Raw genomic sequence first — 23,559 nt, 5'->3', positions numbered from 1 at the left:
CTGGTCTTACACTTGCTCTTGGTTACTATGTGCCATGGGACTCGAACCCCTGGTCTTATTTTTTATGCCTTGGGACTTTATTCCCATTGGTCTTACACATTCTCTACCAAGAGATATTTCAACCTTGGTCTTACGTTCAACGGTAATGATTTCGTTCTATGCTCATGCTTGTCACATCTCATACTTATCATGATCAGACTATCATACACATATACATCGTATAACTTTGTATGCTTCTTTATCCCTTCTCAAATACATCATAAAAACATAATTCTCAACTAATTTAAAATAATCTAAAGACATAACTTAATATAATTGAACGTATTGAAATCAATCACATGCATATATCATTGGCTCGGTTTATCATAAATCTAACAATTATTTCATCGTAAAGTTTTACAAAACGTAATATCTTTTTTTAGTGAGTTGAATACTCACATAGGCTGCTAGACAATTGGCCATGAGCCACGCAATGTATCACTGTACAATACATTGCGATGACATATTATTACTAACACATAATATTTTCTAAGTCTGAATTCTCACTTAACTCTTGAATTGCTCAAGAACTAAGACCCATGGAAAACCCATAAATTTCTAGTACTCCATTTGACAACCCATTAACTAATAACAATAACACATAAGATTATCTTAGGGTTAGACACACAAATTCCTTTTAATTTTTTTTTTTTAAATTTTTATTTTAATAAAAAATGTAATTTTTTCATCTACGTGGCAGTAAAAGCATGGGTATCACCTGTGATATACTGCCATGTAGGATTCGAGACAGGTATCAACATTTTAAGTGGGGTGATGTGGACTGCCATCAAAAAAACGGACGGAATCCAGACGAAATTATCAACTGGGTTTTAGAAACTTTTATAAAAATTTTAAATTTACCCTTAATTTCAAACTATTTTTTTTTTTCAAAAAAAAAAAAAGAAAGAAAAGAAAAACTTAATTTTCTTTTTTTTTTTTTTTTAAAAAAAAATAAAAATAAAAATAAAATAAAATCTACACTGGGTCACCGCTAGACCCTATCGTGGGTCACGTTGTGACCCCGCCGTGGGTCACAAGATACCCTTATTTTATTTGTATTTTTTTAAAAAAAAAAATCATGAGGGTATTTTCATCATTTTCAAGGGTGCCATTAGGATTTAACATTAAACCCTAACGGAGGAGGGACATTGCATCAAATTAATTAGAAGTTCGAGTTGTGAAATTGACAGTTTTTAAACTTTAGTGGATCATTTCTAAACGAGTAAAAGTTCATGAGGGTGTTGTGAAGTTTTCCCTTTTTCATATTTTTGTTTTGAAAGCAAAAAACAAAAAAAAAAAAGACAAACAAGATTTTGACAAACATAGTCGATGTTTTCTCAATATTCTTTATAAGCCTCCTAGGTTGTCTCCATTGGATAAATGTGTATGTGTGCGAGCTCAAACTCTCTCTTACAATGAGGAACCTCTAGCCTCACCCCACCATATATATATAAGGTTTTTTCAACCTTTAAATTTGTTAAAATGAAACATTTTAGGTCTTTTTTTTTCCTTTTATTCTTTTTTTTTTTTTTTTTTTACTTTGGCCCCTAAATAAATTTTTATACAGTCTCATCCCCCTAAATATAAATTTCTAGCTAATTATAATAACAAGTTGTCTGTCCATTGTGCATGTAGTGTACTGCTATAAATTTTTATCCATTATTCTATTTTGGATAACTTTACTTAAATACCGAAATCAACATAAAGTTTATTATAGCTCTTAGGCTAAGTTTATAATTATAAACCCAAATTACATTAATCAGGTCAATTTCATAACCCCGTGGCTTCATCTACAACATTGGTGCAATTAAGACCAAGCTTTCCTTCCCTGCACATGTTGGCAAATAGGCCTGACGGGTAACCCCCATAGAGGTTGATGTAGCTAAACATGGTTGCGGCGCAATCATTTGTCATGTCATTAATAGCATCCGTATAAGGGCATGCAAATTCCTTGAAAGCGTTACAACAAGCCACTAACGGGTATCTAGGTCCTTTGCACCAGGTTTTGAGGATTGTATAGTTCTTAAACTCAAAGTTTACATGACATGCTGCACATAATGAAACATGAAATTCCATGGTTAACTACTCAATCATGTGATAATGACATTATAAAATCAAAACTAACACTCTATTTGCTTCCATTTTTTTTTTCTTTTCTTACAATTTGTTTGGTTGCAAAATGAAAGATAAAGCATCCGAATTCAAATTATTGTGAGTACTTTCCTTTTTTTTCAAGTAATGAAATTGTGACACATCATAAAAGAAAATTCTCACATCAATTCAATAAATCGTATGAGACATAAATATCAAAATGAAACCATGCAAAAAATATGGGTACCAACTTGGCATGTGAAATTTTTAAGACTCAAACTTGAAAATTTGATAATTTTTCAAGGACAAAACATATTCATTAGCCTTTTTGTAAACTTGACAAAAAAAATATCTTGAATGCTTGAATCTATATCTCTATATATATATATAACAAGTATTTGTCAAAATGCGATAAGTTTTAGATTTCAGTTACAATCGAATAGATGCAAATCATAAATTAAGTAAGAGACAACCATATGTCTACATCCTCTTTTCTCTCTTCTCTAACGAAAATAAAGATAATATATAAACAATAAAGATCCATTTTTCATAAACATTTTCAATATTTTTTGGTATTTGACTGCACTTAAAAAACTTAGTGAGTTGTAAAAATAACCCGTCATTTTCCGTAAAATGGTTTACACATTTTTAAGGCATAAAAATTTTCAGTTCACAACTGCTCATTTCAAACCTCTCTTCCTAATGAACATCCTAGACACTATCTTGTCTCCCACCGGGACCAACCCTTGCTAGAGCCACCCGACCAGAGAAAAATGTTTTTTTGAAAAACATTTTCGGTGCGAACCAAACAATGGAAGAAGTTTTTGATAAAATATTTTTAGGGGATGGCACTAAAAAACTATAAAATTATTAGTTTTCCAGAAAATATTTTCAACTATAAATGTTTTACATTATAAAAACATATTATGTTAGAGAAAATGGAATTCAAAACTCTATAGGAGAAAACAAAGAGAAATGAATAATAAAAAAAAAAAAAAAATTACACCCTCCAAAATTATTCAATGATATTACCAATTAATGTCATTATGATCATTACAAATTTCACATATCAACTTTAAATGTGATATTTTATCAATGAGAAACCCAAGAGAGGAAAGCCGCATTCACAACAGATTGAGATCCGATGCAATACATTTTATCTAGATCGTCATTTAAAATGGAAGGCCCAAATTGGGACAATATATATATTTAAAAAAGATGGGATCTTGTTGTGACTGTTAAGGTGGATAAACCACCGGCCCTTGGCCAAGGGATGGTTTGGCCACTACCAACCTGACCATCGAGGGTAGGGGTGTACAAGCGGGACGGTTATTAACCACAAACAACCTCTAATTAAGGGTGGCCGAACCACTCTTTTTTACCAATAGTGTTGCACCCCACTTAAAACCACGATGAATAGTTTAAAACTTGAGGGATTAGTGGCTACTGAGGAGAAATTAGGATAAATAAAAAAAATAAACCATTAAGTACAAAACGAGATTAGGCAAGGGGTTAATGGAGTTAATTTGGAGATGTTACAGAAGGGGTAGTTCGGCCGCTCCTAAATCAATTATCGAGGGCAGCCAAATCATCTATTTTGGCCAAGTGAGTTGTTCGATTACCCATATATATAAGGTTATTAGGGGTGACGACAACCCAAATAAAATGTATTCCATCAAATCTAAATCCATTGAGAACAATTAGTGCACATATTTTCTTTTGCATTACTAGAAATATAATAAATAGAAAAACGAAAACTAAAAAGCAAGTCAGGAATAGTTAAAGAAAGTGGTACATGTTTTGGTCTGAAGGAGGGCACGGCTAGCGGATCCGCGTGACTCAAATATTTCGTCTGCAACAATAAATAAGGAAAAAGTAATCATAATAAAAATAAAAATAATGGCCAATTAATTATGTTGTTCAAGAATTCATGTCAACAAATTCTATGGAAAAGGGAAAAGAATTTACTTGAAAGAAAGGACGTGGAAGAGGAAGCCAAGCCTATTAGAAGAAAGAAGAAGAGAAACAAATGAAAAAAATGACTCAAAGAAGTCATCTTCTCCAATGGTTTCTTGGCTGTGGAGGCTGACATCTTCGACTTCCCACAACTGGTTGAAAAACTTTTTTCTTTCAATATATTTTTATATTGGAGAGATTTGTTACACAGAGAAGGACGAAGATGGAGGAGAGGAAAAAGTTGCAGGAAATGTGGTGGGAATATGGTAATTAACAAAATGTTATTTCCATACACATGCAACCAATGTAAAATGCTACAAAATAACTTCCCTCATTGTTTTGTTGGGCTGGCTTTTAAGTTTTAAGAGAGTGGCAACAGTAACTATTACAGCCTAGATATATGGAAGGGTGGCGTATGCTTCGGTTGTTATTGCGATTTTATAGATAAAAAATATAATTTTAAACTAAATTATAAAAAGTAATTATTTGAAATTGCATTTTTTTTAGTGACTTAAAAATGTAGGTGTTAACGTAAAACAATATATTTTTTCAAATCGCAAACAATAAAATTTTTAAAAACACAATTATAAAGTACTGTTTTAAAAATGTATAATTTTAAATGATTTTAAAAATCAAATTATAATTTTACAAAACACTTAAAATTCGTTTTAAAAATCACGTTTTTCACATTTAAAAATCACGTTTTTCACATTTAAAAATCACGTTTTTAAATGACACCTTTGAAATCACGTTTTAAAAATCACCTTATATCACAAAAAGGGTCACCTTTGAAATCACGTTTTAAAAATCACCTTATATCACAAAAAGGGTCAGGTCATTTGCAGAGCTATTTAGGGGCTAGGGGGCCTTAGCCCCAAGATTTTTTCTCAAAAAAAATAAAATAAAATTTTACTTCTAATTTTTATTTTTTTAGTTTTGCCCCTCTCTCTCTCTCTCTCTCTCTCTCTCTCTCTCTCTCTCTCTCTCTCTCTCTATATATATATATATATATATATATATATATATATATATATATATTTTCCGTAGGGTGATTTACTTTCACTATTCAAAATGAAAGAAATTGTTCGATATACATATATTACCACAAAATAAAACATGTTCGATTTGTACGTTGGATATTTATTTATTATCACCCCTAATCTTCTTAATTGAAGGTCGACGGTGAAAGTTGGTGCGTAAAAAATTTGGCTTTCAAATCCTCCTCCGATCGAAAAGATGAAACCTAGCAGCTGCCAAAATTCTTACTTACTCTAAGATTGGAATCAACTTTCCAACGTACGGTGCATGTCTGCCATTTGGCCTGCCCTCGATCTTCAAGATTTGCCATGCCAAATGGCAGACATGGAAATAAGATCCGAACTAAAATATCTCAACAACATGATCTTCAACCCCCATATGTAGGTTTATTTGGTTACATTAATTTAACACGTAAAGATAATTACATGCACCAATTAATAATAATAATAATTAAAAAAAAAAAACAAAAAAACAAAAAAAAACATCATATCCATTTCATTTCGTAGTAGTTCAATATGATTAATACATGGAAATAAGATCAGATCTAGCAAAGTAGATTCACACTCAAAACATAAGCAGCAAATTTCAAAAGAAAAATCAAAAGCTTGAAAATAAATGACAAATGATCATAACAATATACACCAAATCACATATATATAATCCCCATATATACGGCTGGTGGAATATATATATATACACTTCGAAATCCATCACCGCCGTTGATCGGTCTTCTACATCAGTAGCTCATTGACCCACCCAAGATCTGGATCAGAGCTGTCAACAGTAGTGAAGCTTTTGCTCGAGCGATCCCCACTCAAAAAATTTGCAGACACAGAAGGATTCGGTGTCGAAGGTGAAAGAATAAACTGTTGTTGGTCTTCATTGTTGAAAGAAACATCAAGCCAAGGCAAATTCGGGCTTTTGGCAGACAAAGGCGAAGAGGCTTCACTGAAATTCATGGCCTCGAAGGAGCTCATCAGCTCGGTCAGGACGTCTTTGTAGCTCAGCACCCCATGATTCACTGAAATCGGCGAAAACCCATTAATGGAACGCTGTTTCACGGGGGAAAGAGGCGGCGAAAGCGGCGGAGAGAAATGGGAGATTCCCATAAGTGTCGAGGTCGGTGAAGAAGTAGTGGCGCAATGACAAAACAAGCAGCAATGGTGATTCGGCGAGCTCAGGAATTTCTTCTTGCTTGCCAGCTCATGCGGCGGAGACTTCTGAGAATTCGGAGGCAGAACGCGAAGCTGGCGAGGCGTGTGAGCGAAGAAACACACCTTGCGCTTGCAGTTCTTCCCGTCTTTGCAGGCCTCGGTTCGGTACCTGGCTGGGTGGAGCCAGCACTCGAACACGCCGTGAGCGAACTCGCAGCTATTGCCACGGCTGCACCCGCCGCGGCGATACTCCGGGCAAACCTGGCCGGAGTAATGGAAAGTCCGGGGGTCGCGCCGGCGGGCCTTCTCTCCCGGGTGGGCGAAAGGGCAGTCGGTCCAGTCGTGGCTGCGGCTGCGCGTACAGTGGCGGACCTTGAACTCGTACATGCGGAAGTGGTCGGAGGAGTAAGGGTCGGAAACGTCATTGGGATCGTCGTCGTCGGCGCCGCTGTTGTACGGCAAGTACTTCTGCAAGAGGGTCTCTTCGGCGGCGGCGGCTGCGGCTGCGGCTGCTCGCGAGTAATACATGTCCGTCATCTCTTGGCAGCTGGGTAGTCGGCGGCTGAGGAGCTTTCTCGGTGGGATTTCTATGCTCTTGAGCGGTTTGTTGGAGGAGTGAAGTTGGTGGGAGGGATGAAGCTTGTGTTGCTCAGCGCAAACGCTGCTCATCTTCGGTGCAATATGCGTGTATTTCTTCCGCACAGAGAGAGAGAGAAAAGAATGAAGATGGTGTTGAGGGGGAAGGGAGCAAAGGGAGGTGGAATATATAGAAATAATAGAATAGTTAGAGAGAGAGTCAGAGAGAGAGGAAGGATGACGAGGATGGGGGAGAGGTATGGGCGAGGAAAAACGTGGCTGCGTAGTATTAGGGATGGGGCATGCAAAGGAGGGTACGTGGCAGTTGGAGGGCTCATGGCACGCAAATACATTGGCTATGTGTATGCCTGTTGTTGAAAAATCTTTCTTTAGAATTGCTATGGGTGATGCTAGGGTCACTTGGGGTGTGTGATGTTTCTGGACAAACGTAAGGGGTCAAGCGACGCCACATGTCAAAGGGGTTGGGCTATAATCATTTTTTAGACTTGAAGCCAAAGTTTCACTTGTGGTTTGGACATTCCAGAAACCGGACTACTAATTAGGGGAAATATTCCAGAACCCAAACGACTCCAATAATTACAAAAAAGATGAGTTATGCATCCATCACATTATCCTGTTTTACATTAATCTTATATCAAGGTACATTAGGTATGGGATTCATATATATGAGATTCACATATATGATACTCACATGCATAGATCTCACACCATATGTGTTTTGATGTAGAAAAATTAATTCTCTTACAAAAATAGTAAGGGAAAAGATTTTTGTACAACAATATTGCACAATACATGTACAACACAAGACACATGAGTGAGACTCATGTAAGTGGGACATGAGTCCCACCCATGTATCTTATGTTGTGCAACCTTGTTGTGTACATTGTTTAATTAGTAGAGTGCTATACTGTCATATAACTTTAACATGAAGATACAATAGTAATTCGCATCACAATCATATGATAATTTACTAAATATAATTACTTTTTAAAAAAACCATAACCGCTCGCATCCGTTATCCGTATCTAACTGCTATTCGCAATTGCATATTCAGATAGCATTTTTAGGGTATGTGGATGCAGTTAATAATCGCATCCGCTATCCCTTTATATAAAATATATATTTAATTAAATTTACTAAGATGACGTCATTTTGAATTTGGTAAGTTCAGGATCTTTAGATTATGTTTTTATTTATTTATTTTTTTCACTATCATCTCAAAGTCATACCTGACTATATATATATATATATATATATATTTTTTCTTTTTCTTCTTCTTCTTCTTTGGGTAATCAAAATCCCAATTACCTTAGAGGAGTGATTGTTACACTCCTCAAGCACAATTTGTGCACTCACAGCAGGCACAAGGGAGTGGGACCCAGTGTGTGAATCTCACTCCCTTGTGCCTGCTGTGAGTGCACAAGTTGTACAGCAGAAGTGTTTGTATCATTTTCCATTACCTTATGAGGTAATGATCAACTATGTCTGATAATAATGAATTGTGTAACAAGTTAAATCTTAATTTATTTAAATTTGCATATCGTAATAACTGCATTACTTAATCTTGCATATAAATTTAAATAGTAATTCAAAACTCCATTATTCCTATGCGGATAACGGTTATAGATTGCATTTAATAACCGCGCGGATGCAGATACATATGCGAATATCTAAAAGTGATAATTACATTATGCGGATATATCCGCATCCGCAATTTCACCCCTAAGGTGTAGTGTAGTGTAGCTTTTACTATAAATTAATGTAACAATTATGTGATACTTACTTTATTAACCACTCAAATATAGATGCCACGTCACATTGTATTCATTTATAAAATATAGATTGAATGCGAGTTTATAAGGAAATTGTAGTAAAAGTTACAGTACTCGAACACTTTGGTTAGGAAAATGGATAACCCCTCATCTAACCAGTAAAAAGGGTTTGGCATAGCTATTTAGTTGTTGCAATGAAAAGTTTTGTTTTGATTTGAAACTTTGCCGACTCACTGGATCGATCGGCTGAGCAGAGTAAATGTGGGTGGCCAATATACTTGCTTTGTATATAATATATGCCTGCAGTGATAACTATGATTCATGGATCAGTTGGTTACTTGAAAGTGGTGACACTGTTTATGTAAGGCCATGAGAGAGTTTTGGAGTTATATCCTTTATTGGGTTAACCAAGATTTTGGATTTTACTTGATTGTGTAATATTTATTAACTAGATTTTGGATTTTACTTGATTGTATAAAATTTTTGACCTAGATTTTGGATTTTACTTGATGGTATAATATTTCCGTTTCACTTGTCTTGAGCAGGAGTAATTCTAAATGTCATCTCATGTCTATGTTCCGTCGCTTCAAAACTGATGTCATTTTTATAATAATTATTGGATAGCCACATTAGGGGGGCGAAACCACGATTTTTGGTGTGGGGGAGTGAATTTTTTTTTTTTTTTTGATAAGTTGGGGAGACGGATTTATATAAAATACAAAATTATATATATACATATAATCTCTATGTGTGTTTATATAAAATAAAAACATGTAAGTCTTAAATTTAACCCCATGGCATCACAAACACACAATATCATAAACAACTAGTAAATAAACTAAACACAATCTATAGGATCCACAAAAATTGGTACTTTTAATCGTGGACTCTTTTTCCTATCAAGATCGATCTCCTAAAGCCTCAAACGACAACGTACAATGCTAAGAGTCGAGGGAAAATATTAATAGTAATCATAAATGATTAAATTATTTATCTTGTAATGTCAAAATAAATATTGTAAACCTAAATAATTATAGAATAATTACTCAAAAAATAAATGAAAAACAAATATTTTGATCATATTGCACATTTTTGGGGAATGGAACTAGAGTAAGGAAAACTAAATGGTCGAATTTGGTATTTTAGGTTTTTTATGTTGGAAGAGGGGGTGAAACTAAAATATAACAATAAAGGAGGACAAAAATGTTATTTTGGGGAAACAAAATTATAAAATGTGTATATTTAAAGAAGAATTTAAAATATTATGTGGGGACATTCGTCCTCATACCCTAACACCTACATCTGCCCCAATCAACGTCAGTTTTAAAAGAGACAAAGAAAAGAGGAGATGACGTGTAACATTAATCAAAAATACTGCGTCCCAACCAAAAATTCATAAATGAGCGATACGGATGACTAAAAAGTAATTTCACATTTGGCGTGTATTGGGCTTGTTCGGCAAAGACATATACAGAGCATAACAAAATAATGAGTTGTTAATTTCGGAATCAGTAAAAAGTGATGATGTGATATAAAATAAAATTAAAAAAAAAAAAAAAAATTGTATAGAAAAGTGAAAAAGTTTTGAATTGTAGTGAATTTTTTAATTTGAATAGTAATAAAAAATTATTGATGTGATATAAAAGTGAAAAAAATGAAAATGTTTTGATGTTGATTGCTACTAAAAAAAATATGAAAATGTGAAAAAAGAAATATATGAAAAACAGTAACCGCATTACTGTGTACCGTTCTGTCACTTGGCAAACAAGGCCATTATCTCTACCACGTAATGCTATGTCACCCAATTTGGATGAATTACGGCTTTTTGGCTAAGATCTAGCATTACTTTAGGCTCTCATATATATATATATATATATATATATATATATATATTTTATCTTTCTCGAATATCCTTAATGTAAATAAAGTGAGAAAGAAATAATACATTTACAACTTCGGTATAACTTTTATATAATTTCAATAAGTTTATTTTTTTCTCTTTTTTTTTTTTTTAAAAAAAAAATCATTAAATTTGTAGGACCCATATGTAAAAAATAAGTTCAATAGTTAGTTTGAAAAAAAGAAAAAGAAAAAGAGTTGTTAGAGTCGTACATAAATTGTAAACATATCATAGAAAATATTAGATTTGCAACGCTCTATGGTCTATTCTTAAAATTATTGTCTTTTTTTTTTAAAAAAAAAAAAAATGCATTGCAAATAGAAAGTTAATTTAATATTAGATTTGTAAAAACAAAAAAATGAATTACAAGAAATGTAATTAGCAATAATAAGAGAGGATAATGCTATTTTCAAGATTGAATCAAACAATTAGATGTGAGGTATGAGCAGGGTGTAATTGGAAGAGAAATAGAGGAGCCAAACCTGTTAATATTGAAACAAAGAGACTGGCTTTTTGTTTCAGTCCCTAATCGATTCTGTGTCAGCTAATAATCAGAAAATCAAGATAATTAATTAATATTATGGATTACTGAGTTGAAATTGCAAATCCCTGGTGAAGCTCGTTTGAGTATGCTCATCCCAGTGTAGGCCCTGCCTCTGCTTGCAAATACTGGAGCTAAAGCAAACCTCAAGCCTAGTCCCTAGCCCATGCTCTGCTGGGCTTGCCCTCTACTTCAAACAAGTTTACCCATTTGATCCGTTCCTCCCACTTTTTTATTGTGCAATATATCATTGAAATTTTAACTTTTTCTTAATATATATATATATAATTTCTCCATTGGTGTTTTCCAGTACAAAGTGGGGAAGCAAATAGGATGAGACTACACAAGAAGACTTGTGACCTTGAGCAAAAGAGAGGTGAAAGATCAAAAAGAGAAGGAGAAGAAGAAGAAGAAGAAGAAGTTAGGTTTATATGCAACGGTTGTGATTATTTTTAAAGGATTTTGATGTAAATTTGATGGTTTGTAATGGGTTTGTAAAACAAATATGTGATTGATGAATTTATGAATGGAGTAGACGGATGAATGAAAAATTTAGGGAACACCTTCACGGGCCTTATCACCCGACCAGCTTTATAGCTCAATCTTACATGAATGATTTATCAAACAAATAACGGGATAATTCTGCTTAACTTTAGATTATGAAGGAACTTAAACATTTTCAAACACAAGGTTTGAAATTAATTTTGCTTAACTTTATTAATAAATTCCTCTATATAAATAGAAGAACATAACTTACGTAGAGTTGAGTTCCACAGCTCGGAAAACAACTCATATTATGACTTGATTAAGTGGAGATAAACATCCACTTGAACTAAGCCTTATATCGACAAAAAGCTTCATTTTCTAGTTTTTCCCATTAGTGCGTTTTGGCATTTTTCAAAAGAAAAAAAGTCAAAGAAGTACTTTGTGTTTTTTACCAAACAAACTCATTTTTGCTTTACACAGCTTTCTATGTACTAAAAGTACTTTTTTAAGCTCCTTAACGCAATCCTAAACAAGCTCTTAGTCATTAAGGGATTTACCGATTTTACTGGCTAAACTTCAGTTATTATGTACTCATTTACCATTTACTCGTGACAAAATTTTGTAATTGCTATATGGTTTCCTCCAATATCTCATATTTAAAGCAACAAACATTTCACATCATTGCCAGTCTACATTAATGGTATGTGATTACTTGTACATTACGAATGTTATAGAAGACTCCAACAATCTTTGAAGGTAATAAAAGAAATAAATTTATGTCTCATATACACACATATGACCCAGTTTTGGACCAGCATTTAAAGAAAACCATGGTTCATCTTGTGGAAAGAATATATCATTGGAACTTCACAACTATGCAGGATATGTCATCCTTACTTTTCCTGGAAACAGCCTCCTCTATCAAGTGCTTTGCAGCTGACTGAGCATCCTTAATGTGTTTAATACAATTTACTGCATCTTCGTTTGACAACACCTGCCCAAATGTTGAGAAAACGTCAAAAATCCAACATTTCAAGCATATTTTAACATGTAAACATACCAAACAAAGAAGAAAACATAACAACTTAAAAAAAAAAAAAAAAAAAAAAAAAAAAAAAAAAAAAAAAACATGTTGACATGCCCTTTTGCTCCTGAATGAGCACAACAATTTGTTTTCGTTATAAAGCAAAGGGTATATTGCTATTTCACACCCTAAAGTTTGAGGTTAGTTGCAATATCCCCACCTAAACTTTGAATTAAGGCAATCAACTTCTAACTGGGCTCCTAGAATATGGTGCCCTTGGGGCTTTTTATTTGATTGTATCGAAAGGCCCAATGAATTGGGATTTCCCTATTGGGCTAGGTCATTGCAGGGCAAGCGGATCATTTATGATGAAGAGGATGAGCTTTAAGAGAATGATTCGGAGTTCTTTTTGCAGAGTAGAACCGTACAGTACCAGACAAGAGATAGGTCTTCCAAAGAACAAGTCTTTTTTCTAATAAGCCAATTCATTTGGGACCTTGCAGATCCACTTTTTTTTTCTATTCAAAGATCAGCCATTTGTCTATGTGTTTTCACATCGAGAACAATGGGGTCAATTGCAATGTCACATTGCTGTTAAAGTTTTTGAATTTTGTTTTTTACTTAAACCAATAACCATAAAATTTGCGAGCTTATCGCATAAACACATAATTATGTGCTTATTTTTCCTTTTAGTTTTTCTTGTATTACTTAATAAGCATGTGAAAATCCAGGTTAGATATGATGGACATTGCAGAAATTTTAATTCTAGGGGAAAATTGCAATTAATCACATGATTTAGGAGCCTTGATTGCTCAAATTTAAAGCTTACGGGTAGTGAAATCGCACATAATCCTATTGTTTAGGGCTAGAAAGTCCACTATATCCCAAAGTAAATAGAAACAACATGAAGATGATAACCAGGCTAAAGAGTAACTGACCTTCCATATTCCATCACTTGCTAAAATAATGCATTCTGTATCATCACTTATCATCTCAATTGTCACATCAGGTTCTGAACTAAGGTGTAACTTTAAGCTTTTATCACCAAATGCCCTTGCAACAGCAAGCTGTCCGTCAACACGTGGGACATCCCCTGCAAGCATTCAGAAATATAGTCCTCAATTCTAGAACCAGATCTTGTACTAAAAAGGCTATTCAAGAATGTCATTTACATGGTCAGCCAATGTAGCAAGAAATGCTCTACCAATAAAGTGAGAGAGCTCCCATCCACTTAAACTATACATCTTATATACCATCTATACTAAACATGGACAAAGAGGAAACTTTCAAGTGTTACTTGTAGGAAAATATACATAAGGTTCCAGCTGGACTAATCATTGAAATGTCAACTTTTTAACTTGCTAGCCAAACTATAAGGTTTGGCCTTAAAAATGGAAATTTCAGCAAAAGCTCAAATAACCAAATCCATAAAAGATGATGTACATTTCACATGAAAACTGCAGAAGCCTATACAAAATAAACAATCGTAAGTAACTAGGCCAAAAATAACATTGGTGTCTTAAAAACTCAACACTACTGTAACTGTCAAATAATTTAATCTCCCACGGCTCAAACAGAAACACCTAAGCACTGAATATGATAGTAAATGTAACACAGTTTGGAATTTATTGATTCTATTATTTTAACCTTCCCCAAATAAAAACAGAAAAACTCTTCTTCTCTTTAGTTATTAGTTCGGAAAGCTTGCTACCTGGAAGGTTTGACACAAAACCACCACGGCTCTCAATCAACCTTTTCTCCCTGCTTGGCTCATGATCAACTGATAGTTGCTTGGCTACACCATTCTTACATATAACAGCCCGAGAGTCTCCTACATTTGCTACAACAAGCTTTTCACCATTGATCAGTATTGCAGTTACAGCTGTTGAGCCTCCTCTTCCCAATACTAATGCTTTCTCCAATATCTCAGCATCTGTCATACGATAAGCTCTCCTCAAAGCATTCTCTGTTTCAGTCCAGAAGTCATCCTGCTTGCAGCAAAGCAAATTTCAAAAAGATTGGACAGAGCAAATATGACCAGAGAAACTAAAGAAATAAAAAACTAGACACAAGAATCAAATGCAAGAAAATAAAGCTAAAATCATTTGGAGATGATATTGATAACCTGTTTTAAAATATTGTCAAACAGGTGGCCTTGCAAGTAGCTTGCAACATCATGGCCTGAATGGCCATCAAATATTGCAAATAAGCCCAACTCCTTGCCCAACTCCTTGTCATTAAATTGCCTGAATTCAGAAACTAAATAATCTTCCATGTCATGATTCGATTTTCCCTTTACCATGTGGAAGCCATGTGTGATGTGCTTTGACATTTTGCTTTTGCCTTTTCCAGTGTCAGATGAACCAAAAGCCTTCGCCTAGAGAGAAGTAACCAATGAAACCAAAAAAATAAGAACAAGTAACTAATCTAGACATTATTTACAAAAAGTAAGCCATGGTGAACAATTATATTTCCATCTTTTTTCATTGAGGGGGAAAATAAAATTGTAGACACTCCTTAAAATGTTTGACATTACTGACTGCTTAATACTAAGAATTCGTGCAACCATTGCCAAGTCTAGAGTCCAGGCAACCTTTCATAATGCATCACACATATATCAGAGCACCTCGCCTATTGTAGTGCCAATATTAGGTTTCAGTTCTCTTCTTCTTTTACATCTAAAGCACTTATGCTAATTCGGGTAGTCACCCAAGAACTACTTTCTCCTATGGATATATCCAATCGCCCAGGCCCTTTGCTAAAACAATTTGAAAATTGAGTGCATCATATCCGTTAAATCACTAATTGTCCTAAAAGCTTAAGCTAATAGAAAATGATGAACTTTATCATTTTATTAATATTCTAAAACTCTCTCTCACGTATGGGATCAAACAACATGTGGAATATTTTAACTGAAAATAGGGATACATTATAGTTCAAGGTTCGAACTTAGGACCTTGGCTTTGTTATCGTATTAAATTACCACTTATCCCATAAATTTGTGGGATAAGTGGTGATTTAATATTGTATCAGAATATAAGTCTTGAGTTTGAATCATATCTCTGTAATTCATCTTCCATTTCAATTAAATATTTCACATGTTAGACCTTAATTATTAAGAGCCTACACGTGACGTGGAGTATTAAAATATTAATTAAATGGTTAAATTCATCGTTTCCTATTAGCTTAAGCTTTTGGAATAAGTAGTGATTTAACATGATATCAGAGCTCATATGTGAAGAGTGTTGGATGTTTTTCACTTTCGAAGATCTGAGCTTTGATACCATGTTAAATCACCAATAATTTTAAAAGCTTAAACTAATAGAAAATGATAGACTTAATCATTAATTAATATTTAACAATATAAATCCTAACATTTTTTTCTATAATAGTGACAAACCATTTATATTTATTGAACAGTGTTCTATAACCTCTTTATAGATGCTGTAACATTAGATTTAAAGTTTCCATATGCATGAAAACATCTTGGACTTGTTCATTGTAATAAAACAGGAGCAGGAATTTACTCGAACAACAAGCAATGAAATGCTTCAAACTTTCAGTTAACTATTTCCCCCCCTCATACGGAGACCTAATGGTTCATAAACCCCATCACAAACAAAAAAAGGACCAACATTATACGTATCAAGTTTGTACATTACAGGCTCATAGAATAGATGTCGAATGCCACAAACGCAGATATTAACTATGGTTTTAGTAATAAAATCCAAGTACTTATTAGCAAATTCTCTGTTAAAATATATACAGACAGCATGAGTTTTGAGTATACATATATATATATATATATATATATATATATATATATATATATATATATATATATATATATATATATATATATATATATATGGTGCATTAACCTAAATATGTATCTCATGGTTTGGTGCTGTTTGCAACGACCAAAGACAAGGAGAACCTTGGCATGAGGTGCATGTGCGTTTGGTTGACCATAAAAAGAGAATTCAGTTTTTCTGAACCATGTTGCTGGCAGAAAACCAAATTCCTAACTAACTTTATTTTTGAATTACCCAATTCGAGTAATACATGTGTGATGGAACACTAGGCTGAACTTTATATCAATATAATTTTTTTTTTATTTTTTTTTTGAAGGAAAAAAAAAAGAAGAAGATGAAAAGAAAAAAACATTCTAGATGAATTTTTTCATAGTTTTTTTCTTATATACTATGACAATCGTAATATCGATACTGAACTATTTCTCAGAATACATGTTCATACATTTCCATATATGGTTGAAGTTCCAAATATCAAAATTTAATCATAATCCCAATTCTTTAAATCAGAACACCAATGGCCCAATTCAGAGAGCACCCAGAACTGATTTCACAGTGACATAGCTTTTTAACCAATGAAAATGAAAAAAAGAAAAAGAAAAAAAACAGAGCCTTAAATCCATGCCTTATTGTACCATTGATGCACATCTAATCGACATTCAAACACTGCCATTATAAGCTATAAAAACTCACTTTTCTTTTACAAAAATCACTCGGAAGTCACTGTAAATGCAAAAGTAAAATGAAACTACAGACTCACAAGCTAAAATGTATTCAAGAAATGTAACAAAAACTTGAAAACAAAGGCACCCAGTAAATAAATAGCACCATTAACTGAAACAAAACCAAACCCAGAGCTTAATATGCTGTAAGAAAGAAAGGAAGTTCACTGACTTTCATCTTGTGGAGGATTTCCCTGCCAGTCATGATGTGCTTTTTTTGCCAGATGTGTTCAGAGAGAAGAAGATTGGAAGAGAGAGGATGACAATCGTAGCTGCGTTTCAAGGTAAAGAGTGTTTGACTTCCGAACGCGTGACCCGCTGGCGGTGGCTTTAAAAGCTCTGCTTTGTCTGCTCACTTGGCCCGCATTCTTTGAAGAGTACGCGGTCTTGCCGACGACCTTTCTTCTTCGAAACTTTCTTTTATTTTCGTATTTTTGTTTATATATATATATATAAATCTTTTTCTTATTTATTTCATTAGACTTTTTATATAGGGATTATTAATTAAAAACATTATTTAATATTATAAGAAGTTGGCCATCAGATTATTTTTAAAAATTTAGAGAATCTTTATCCTTTTTTTATTTTTTATTTATTTTTTATTACCATTTGTACTGTTATTCCTTTGTTCTTTTGTGATAATAATCATTAGGAGAGATTATAAGTTTAAAGATAAAAGATGTCAAAGAAAAGTGAGAAAAATTAAAAAAGTTGGGACTTTATATGCTTAATTGAAAAGTGTTTAGAAAATATTAGAACATCTCCTTGTGTTCTCCTAATGTTTTGATTTTTTTCTTCTGTGCTTTCCTTTTCAAAATGCGAAAGACAAGGTTGAGGAAGTGGGGACATGAAAGATCTATCAAGCTAAATACAAAATCGATTGCAGAAAATGAGTTAAGATCTCGCATGCCCTTATAGACTTTTCGACCCATACTGGCCAACAGAAATGCTTTAATGTGCTTCTTAGTCAAATTTTGGATAAAACTCATCCTTAAAAGTCTCTATACCAAAAAAAAAAAAAAGGTGTCTAAGACCTTATCTACACATGATTAAGATTGGACTTAATTTATGTAAAACACAAAGATCGTAACATACAACCACCATGCTTTTGCAGCTGACTTCCAGGGTGACTTACTCTATTGACATTGACACGATGGTAGTTATTAATCTTTTGCTAGCCCCGCTCATTTGTCAGTATTTTAATCTAGTCTATAAGTCTCTAGTCTATAAGTCACCCCTCTATGACTTGAACCCGTGACATGGTTTGAACCCATGACATGGTGCTTTAGCTGATACCAAATTATGCAAACTTTTGGTAGAATTCAATCTAGAAAATTGGCTTATAAAGAGAGGATACTCAAAAACTTATATACACACTGTTAAAATTAGACTTAATTCATGTGAAACACAAGGATCAGCTTCTAATGATCGTTTTATAAATAATATTCCAATTTTTTTTTTTTAAATAATTATGAATTTTTTACACAATTATTATGGGTTTCCCATTTTTTCGTGTAATGAAATTGGGGAAAAGTCAGAAGAGTGCAAATTACTTCACCAAGTTGCCAAATCTTTTAGTTCATGGACGGAAACTATTTCAAGCTTGTTCACCAAAGTTGGAGTTTTTTTTTTTTTAAAATAATAATAATAATAATAATACAAAGAATTCTAAAATAAAACCAAAACTAGAAGGACCAAGGAGATTAACCATTTTTCGGCCAAAATATAATGTTGTTATATCTAACTATATAAATAAAGTCACACATTTATAGCATGGCATTATTTACAACATTAAATACAACAATATTAAATTCTAATTATAAATTTGAAACTGTTAATCTCTATTTCAACCAAATCAATATAGACGCTCAATCTAGCAAAATTATCTACATACCAATTAATATTGTAATAAATTTTTGGAAATGGCCAAATTAGAATAAGAGCTGGAGAGAGGAAATGTTCAATCAATTGGTGGATCTGGTTTAAAAATAAATAAATAAATAATTGTTAGATCTGGTTAATTAAAAAAAAATAAATAAAATAAAATAAAAATAGTAGATCTGGTTGGAGTTGCCATTTAAATAAGATGAAGCAATATTAATTACGCGGACCAGAAAACCAACACGTGATCCAAGATGGGTGCTTTTAATAGCCGAAATGTGGACTCGAGCCATCCAAAGGCAGCCATTTGGTGATTTAAAAGATGTTAAAAAAAAAAAAAAAAGAAAAAAAAAAGAGAAGAAGAAAAAAAAAAAAGTTGTAGAACGTCAATACAAATCAAGCGGACGATGTGGTTAATAATGGATTAGATTCCTCACGGTTTTAAAAAAATTTGAAATTTTTAATTTTTTTTTTTAAATTAAGCCGTTTTTTTTACATCGAAATGACGTGAAAAATGCTGCATATTAAAGATACAACAGGTTAATAATAGAACTTACAAAAAAAAAAAAAAGAAGAAGGGGTTTTTCTTCATTTTTGAAAAGCCGCTTATTTTTTACTAAATCAAAAGATAGTTTTTTGCTCAAAGCTTTTATACGACATAAAGTATAAGAAAAAACCTTTTTAAATGATTTTTTTTTTTTTTTGGTTTCATTGTTAACATGTCATATATTTAATATGCAGCATTTTTCACGTCATTTCGATATAAAAAAGGGCTTGATTTCAAAGAAATTTTAGATTGTAGAGAATCCTGATCCGGTTAACAATGTAATCAGTTGGGAGAAGGATGACTATTTATTTTAAGTGAAGTTTTAAAGTTGATATATTTGACGGTATATATAATGTCACGTTATTTAAATTTTTAAAAGACATGTTAATATTGATATTATGTACACTATTATATATATTAATTTTAAATCTTAATCCTAAAGATATAACAATATGAAATTCTGACCATGAAATAGCTTACAATCAATTGGATTAAGGGTGATAATTTGTGTTCGCGTGTCAGGTTCGAGTCGTGTTAAAGTATGAGTATAAGACTATATAAGTACGTAAATCTTAAATCAACTCATTTAATTAAACGTGTCAAACCCGCCAACCCTAATCCTCCATATGACAAGATTGGCATATAAATCCACCTTCAGTCAAAATATTATATATTTGATTAGCTAGCAAATGGTGCAGTTGGTAAAACACCATATAAAATTTCAAGAGACTCCAAGGTTCACTTGAAGAAAGGCACATCTTACTTGCCCCAATTGATACAAGTCCTTTTTGCATGCATGTTCCAATTGAGTTTTTTTATGCTTTATGATTTTTCTTAAGGGTAGAGATTGGATTTTGAGTCATGCTAGATCGGATGATTTGGTGGCCATTCAAAGTTGATTGTCTCTAAACTAGTGTGGTTTTAGATGCTATTCCCCGTCATTCTTTTTTCTTGTGGCTAGTTATTCAGGGATGAGATATGATCTTTAGCTACCCCAAGATATAACTCTTAACCAATTTACCCATGTGCCAAGGTGGTTCCCTAGCTAGCTTTAGAGGTTTTTTTTTTTTTTTTTTTTTTTTTTTTTTTTTTTTAAGTAAAAGTTGTCACGCGGGCAAAAGTGATCAAAAGTTTTGTCTTGGGTTGACAATCTTCTCTAGTTTCCTATTGTTTTGGATTTTAGAACGTTTTTGTCTGTGAATTTTATATACTCCGTTTACCCTTGTTCTGTTGAGACTTCAAGGGGGAGTATTTTATTACTGTGGTCCTTCTAATACTCTGTTTTACCCTTTGTCCCTTTGAGACAAAAAGGGGGAATATTTGTTAAGTTTGGACCGGGAATGTATTTTTAACCGGTCTAGTGATTTTTGTCTCAGAATGGCCAAATGCGGAGTTTGTTAGTTTTTTATTGGCTGCATTCTGTTGACAAAATCACTATTATGTAATGTTGCTGCTTTCACAGGGATGCCGTATATTTCAGAGTCTTCAGATATTCAGAGTTTATTTCTCTGATGTGGAAATAGCCGTATTCTGACAAGTTGCAAGTGTCACAAGCTTCATGAAGGCTGTTTCAGTGTTCAAGGAAGATTCTGTGCAGATTCCAATTTAAAGAAGTCGGATCCCAAGAAACTGTCCGGACGATGTGTGATCCCGTTCGGACGCTCTTCAGTTAGCAACATCCGTCCGGACGACGAGAACTTTTCGTCCTGACGCCCATCAGTGTCTAGAAACTTCGAACTGTTCAAGATTTGTATCCATTCGAACGTAATGGCAAATCGTCCGGACGCTATTAAGAGTTCGAGAAGAATCCAGTGTTCAAGTGCATCCGTCCTGACGACGAGGCAATACTGTCCGGACGCCATTCAGTGTTTGACAAGCATTAGGGTTTCTGCCTCAAGACACAGATATGGGAAGACAGCTGCAAACCGTCCAGACGATGTGGTGTTCTCGTCCGGACGCTATCCTTGGTAAGGCAAGTCGTGCAGAAGAAGTGCAACCGTCCGGAGGCTAAGGCAACACCGTCCGGATGCGGCCTTATTATAGAAGCTTTTAGCGCTATTTTGGAAAGGTGGTTGCAGTTGACCGTCCGGACGCTCGGTCAAGCCGTCCGGACGACCTCCAGTATTTTGATCATAACTTTCTGCTCAAATATTGGATTGGGATGAAATTGGTGTCATTGGAAAGCTAACGAAAAGTTCTACAACCTGAACATCCGGACAGCCAAGAGAAACGTCAGGACGCACGCCCCAGAATCCGAATCAGTGTTGGAGTAGGATTTGTAAAGCCTATATAAAGAGGGCTCAAGGCATGTGTTTTGTACAGAATTCGGTAGAGAATTCCTTATAACTTAAAGAGGGTGTTTAGGGAGATATTGAAGATTTGCTAGCTCTCTAGCTTTTGCCAGTGTGTGATTTGATCGTGTCAAGTCTATCTTAGGGGTTCGCCCTAAGGTAAAGGAATCCATCAAAAACACCTTCAGGTGGAAGATCTGGTTGGGAAGCGTTCGTATTGCGTTACACGTCTGAGTACGAGTATCTTGTAACTAGCTTTGTTTTTGGATAGTAGATTTCCTGGGATTGGCTGTTTCGGAGTGGTTTTTTCTCTTCATAGAGTTTCCACTTCGTAGCAAATATCTTGTCTCATTTAAATTCCATATTTAAGATATTTGTTTGCACACAAACACACACACTTGGTTTGTTTAAGAAGTCAATAATTTATTTTCAACGTGGAATTCCGTCCGGAATCTCATCTGTCAAAGAATCATCCGTCCGGACGGCCCTCTGTGCCTAGAAGCTTCGAACTATTCTCGGTTGCATATATCCGGATGTCTCAGCAACATATCTGGACGCCTATCAGTGTTCACAAGTCAATAAATTTCTTTCCAAAACACAAATATGGGAAGACAGCTGCAACCGTCCAGACAATGTGGCTATTCCGTCTGGACGCTATCCTTGATAAGGCAAGTCGTAAAGAAGATTTTCAACCGTCCGGACATCAGACTCCATGGTCCAGACGCTTAAGCCTTAATATGAAAACTGCGTGCAGCTGAAGTGCAACCATCTGTATGCTAGGGCAACACCGTCCGGACGCGGCCCTATTCGGGAAAGAATTTCAAGCAAATTTGGAAAGCAGATTGCACAGTTGTCCGTCCAGACACCTTAAGCTACCGTCTGAACGCTGCCTAGGAAAATCGTATCAGACTCGATTTAGGTTTCTGTAGCCTATAAATAGAGGCCCCTAGGCATGTAATTTGTAAGAATTCTGAAAAATGGAATTGACTTCTAAAATAAACAGCAAGTGAGTGCACAATGTGTTAACAAAAATAAACAATGCGGAAAATAAACAACACAAAAATTTTTGTTAACGAAGTGGAAATTCAAGATGAGAAAAACTACTCCGGGGCAGCTAAACCCAGGATATCTACTATTCAGAAGACAAGACTAGATACAAGATAGTAACACTTACATACCTCTGATGCAGTGGTGTACCTTGCTCTCTAACGTGTAACCCAACACGAACGCCTCCCAACCAGGTCTCCTACTTGAAGGGGTCTTCAATGAAATCCTTTATCTTAGGGCCGACCCCTAAGAAAGACTTCAGCTGTAGCGCAGCAACAGCACACTTGCAATGGCTTGAGAGAGAACAAATTAGCTCCAATAACTTCACAAAATAACTCTCTAAGCTCTGATGGAATTCAATACCGAATTCTTGCACTTCTCAATGCCCAGGGGCCTCTATTTATAGGCTGAGGGTTCAAATGGGCGACTGTTGTCACATGTACGGACGCCATCCAGACGGTGAACCTGAGTCGTCCGGACGGACAACTGTGCGACAGAATTTCTGAGATTTTCGTTGAAAATCTTTCCTATTTGAGAGCCACGTCAGGACGGTGAGGCACTGTCGTCCGGACAGTCGCATGTCCACTGCAAGTAATTTCTATATAAGGCTTTCGCTCGTCCAGACAAGGGAGATGGCCGTCCGGATGGTTAATCTTCAACA

At 34.4% G+C, this 23,559-nt stretch overlaps 3 protein-coding genes across 3 annotated transcripts; all 3 read right to left on the bottom strand.

Moving 5' to 3' along the window:
- Nucleotides 1-1,809: 1,809 nt before the first annotated feature.
- Nucleotides 1,810-4,186, bottom strand: LOC133860269 (GPI-anchored protein LLG1-like). Its single transcript, XM_062295905.1, has 3 exons — nt 4,099-4,186; nt 3,926-3,982; nt 1,810-2,087 (listed from the first exon to the last, which is right to left on the bottom strand). Exons 1-3 carry the CDS (start codon nt 4,184-4,186, stop codon nt 1,810-1,812), a joined length of 423 nt encoding a protein of 140 aa, XP_062151889.1.
- A 1,432-nt stretch (nt 4,187-5,618) lies between these two features.
- Nucleotides 5,619-6,991, bottom strand: LOC133861686 (zinc finger CCCH domain-containing protein 2-like). Its single transcript, XM_062297479.1, has one exon. The coding sequence runs from the start codon at nt 6,945-6,947 to the stop codon at nt 5,856-5,858; it is 1,092 nt and encodes a 363-aa protein (XP_062153463.1). The 5' UTR covers nt 6,948-6,991; the 3' UTR covers nt 5,619-5,855.
- Nucleotides 6,992-12,210: 5,219 nt separating this feature from the next.
- LOC133861031 (probable protein phosphatase 2C 58) lies at nt 12,211-17,503 on the bottom strand. The gene is made up of 5 exons (XM_062296727.1): nt 17,305-17,503; nt 14,724-14,975; nt 14,310-14,586; nt 13,537-13,691; nt 12,211-12,568 (listed from the first exon to the last, which is right to left on the bottom strand). The coding sequence occupies exons 1-5, from the start codon at nt 17,335-17,337 to the stop codon at nt 12,431-12,433; spliced, it is 855 nt and encodes a 284-aa protein (XP_062152711.1). The 5' UTR covers nt 17,338-17,503; the 3' UTR covers nt 12,211-12,430.
- Between the last annotated feature and the right edge of the window lie 6,056 nt (nt 17,504-23,559).

This window comes from Alnus glutinosa, chromosome 2 (assembly GCF_958979055.1).
Source record: "Alnus glutinosa chromosome 2, dhAlnGlut1.1, whole genome shotgun sequence".
Lineage (NCBI taxonomy): Eukaryota > Viridiplantae > Streptophyta > Magnoliopsida > Fagales > Betulaceae > Alnus > Alnus glutinosa.
The sequence above is the reverse complement of the archived record's forward strand: the minus strand, read 5'-3'. Positions and strand labels throughout refer to the sequence as shown.

What these genes read in the sequence shown, in the direction of transcription:
- LOC133861686 (XM_062297479.1), bottom strand. Translation starts at nt 6,947, where the DNA reads ATGAGCAGCGTTTGCGCTGAGCAACACAAGCTTCATCCCTCCCACCAA.
- LOC133861031 (XM_062296727.1), bottom strand. Translation starts at nt 17,337, where the DNA reads ATGACTGGCAGGGAAATCCTCCACAAGATGAAA. An exon ending in TTTTGTGTCAAACCTTCCAG is followed by an intron (nt 13,692 to 14,309) that starts GTAGCAAGCTTT and finishes GAATGCTTGCAG; the next exon opens with GGGATGTCCCACGTGTTGAC. An exon ending in CAAGTGATGGAATATGGAAG is followed by an intron (nt 12,569 to 13,536) that starts GTCAGTTACTCT and finishes ACATTTGGGCAG; the next exon opens with GTGTTGTCAAACGAAGATGC.
- LOC133860269 (XM_062295905.1), bottom strand. Translation starts at nt 4,186, where the DNA reads ATGACTTCTTTGAGTCATTTTTTTCATTTGTTTCTCTTCTTCTTTCTT. An exon ending in TTCCACGTCCTTTCTTTCAA is followed by an intron (nt 3,983 to 4,098) that starts GTAAATTCTTTT and finishes TTATTGTTGCAG; the next exon opens with ACGAAATATTTGAGTCACGC. An exon ending in CCTCCTTCAGACCAAAACAT is followed by an intron (nt 2,088 to 3,925) that starts GTACCACTTTCT and finishes CATTATGTGCAG; the next exon opens with CATGTCATGTAAACTTTGAG.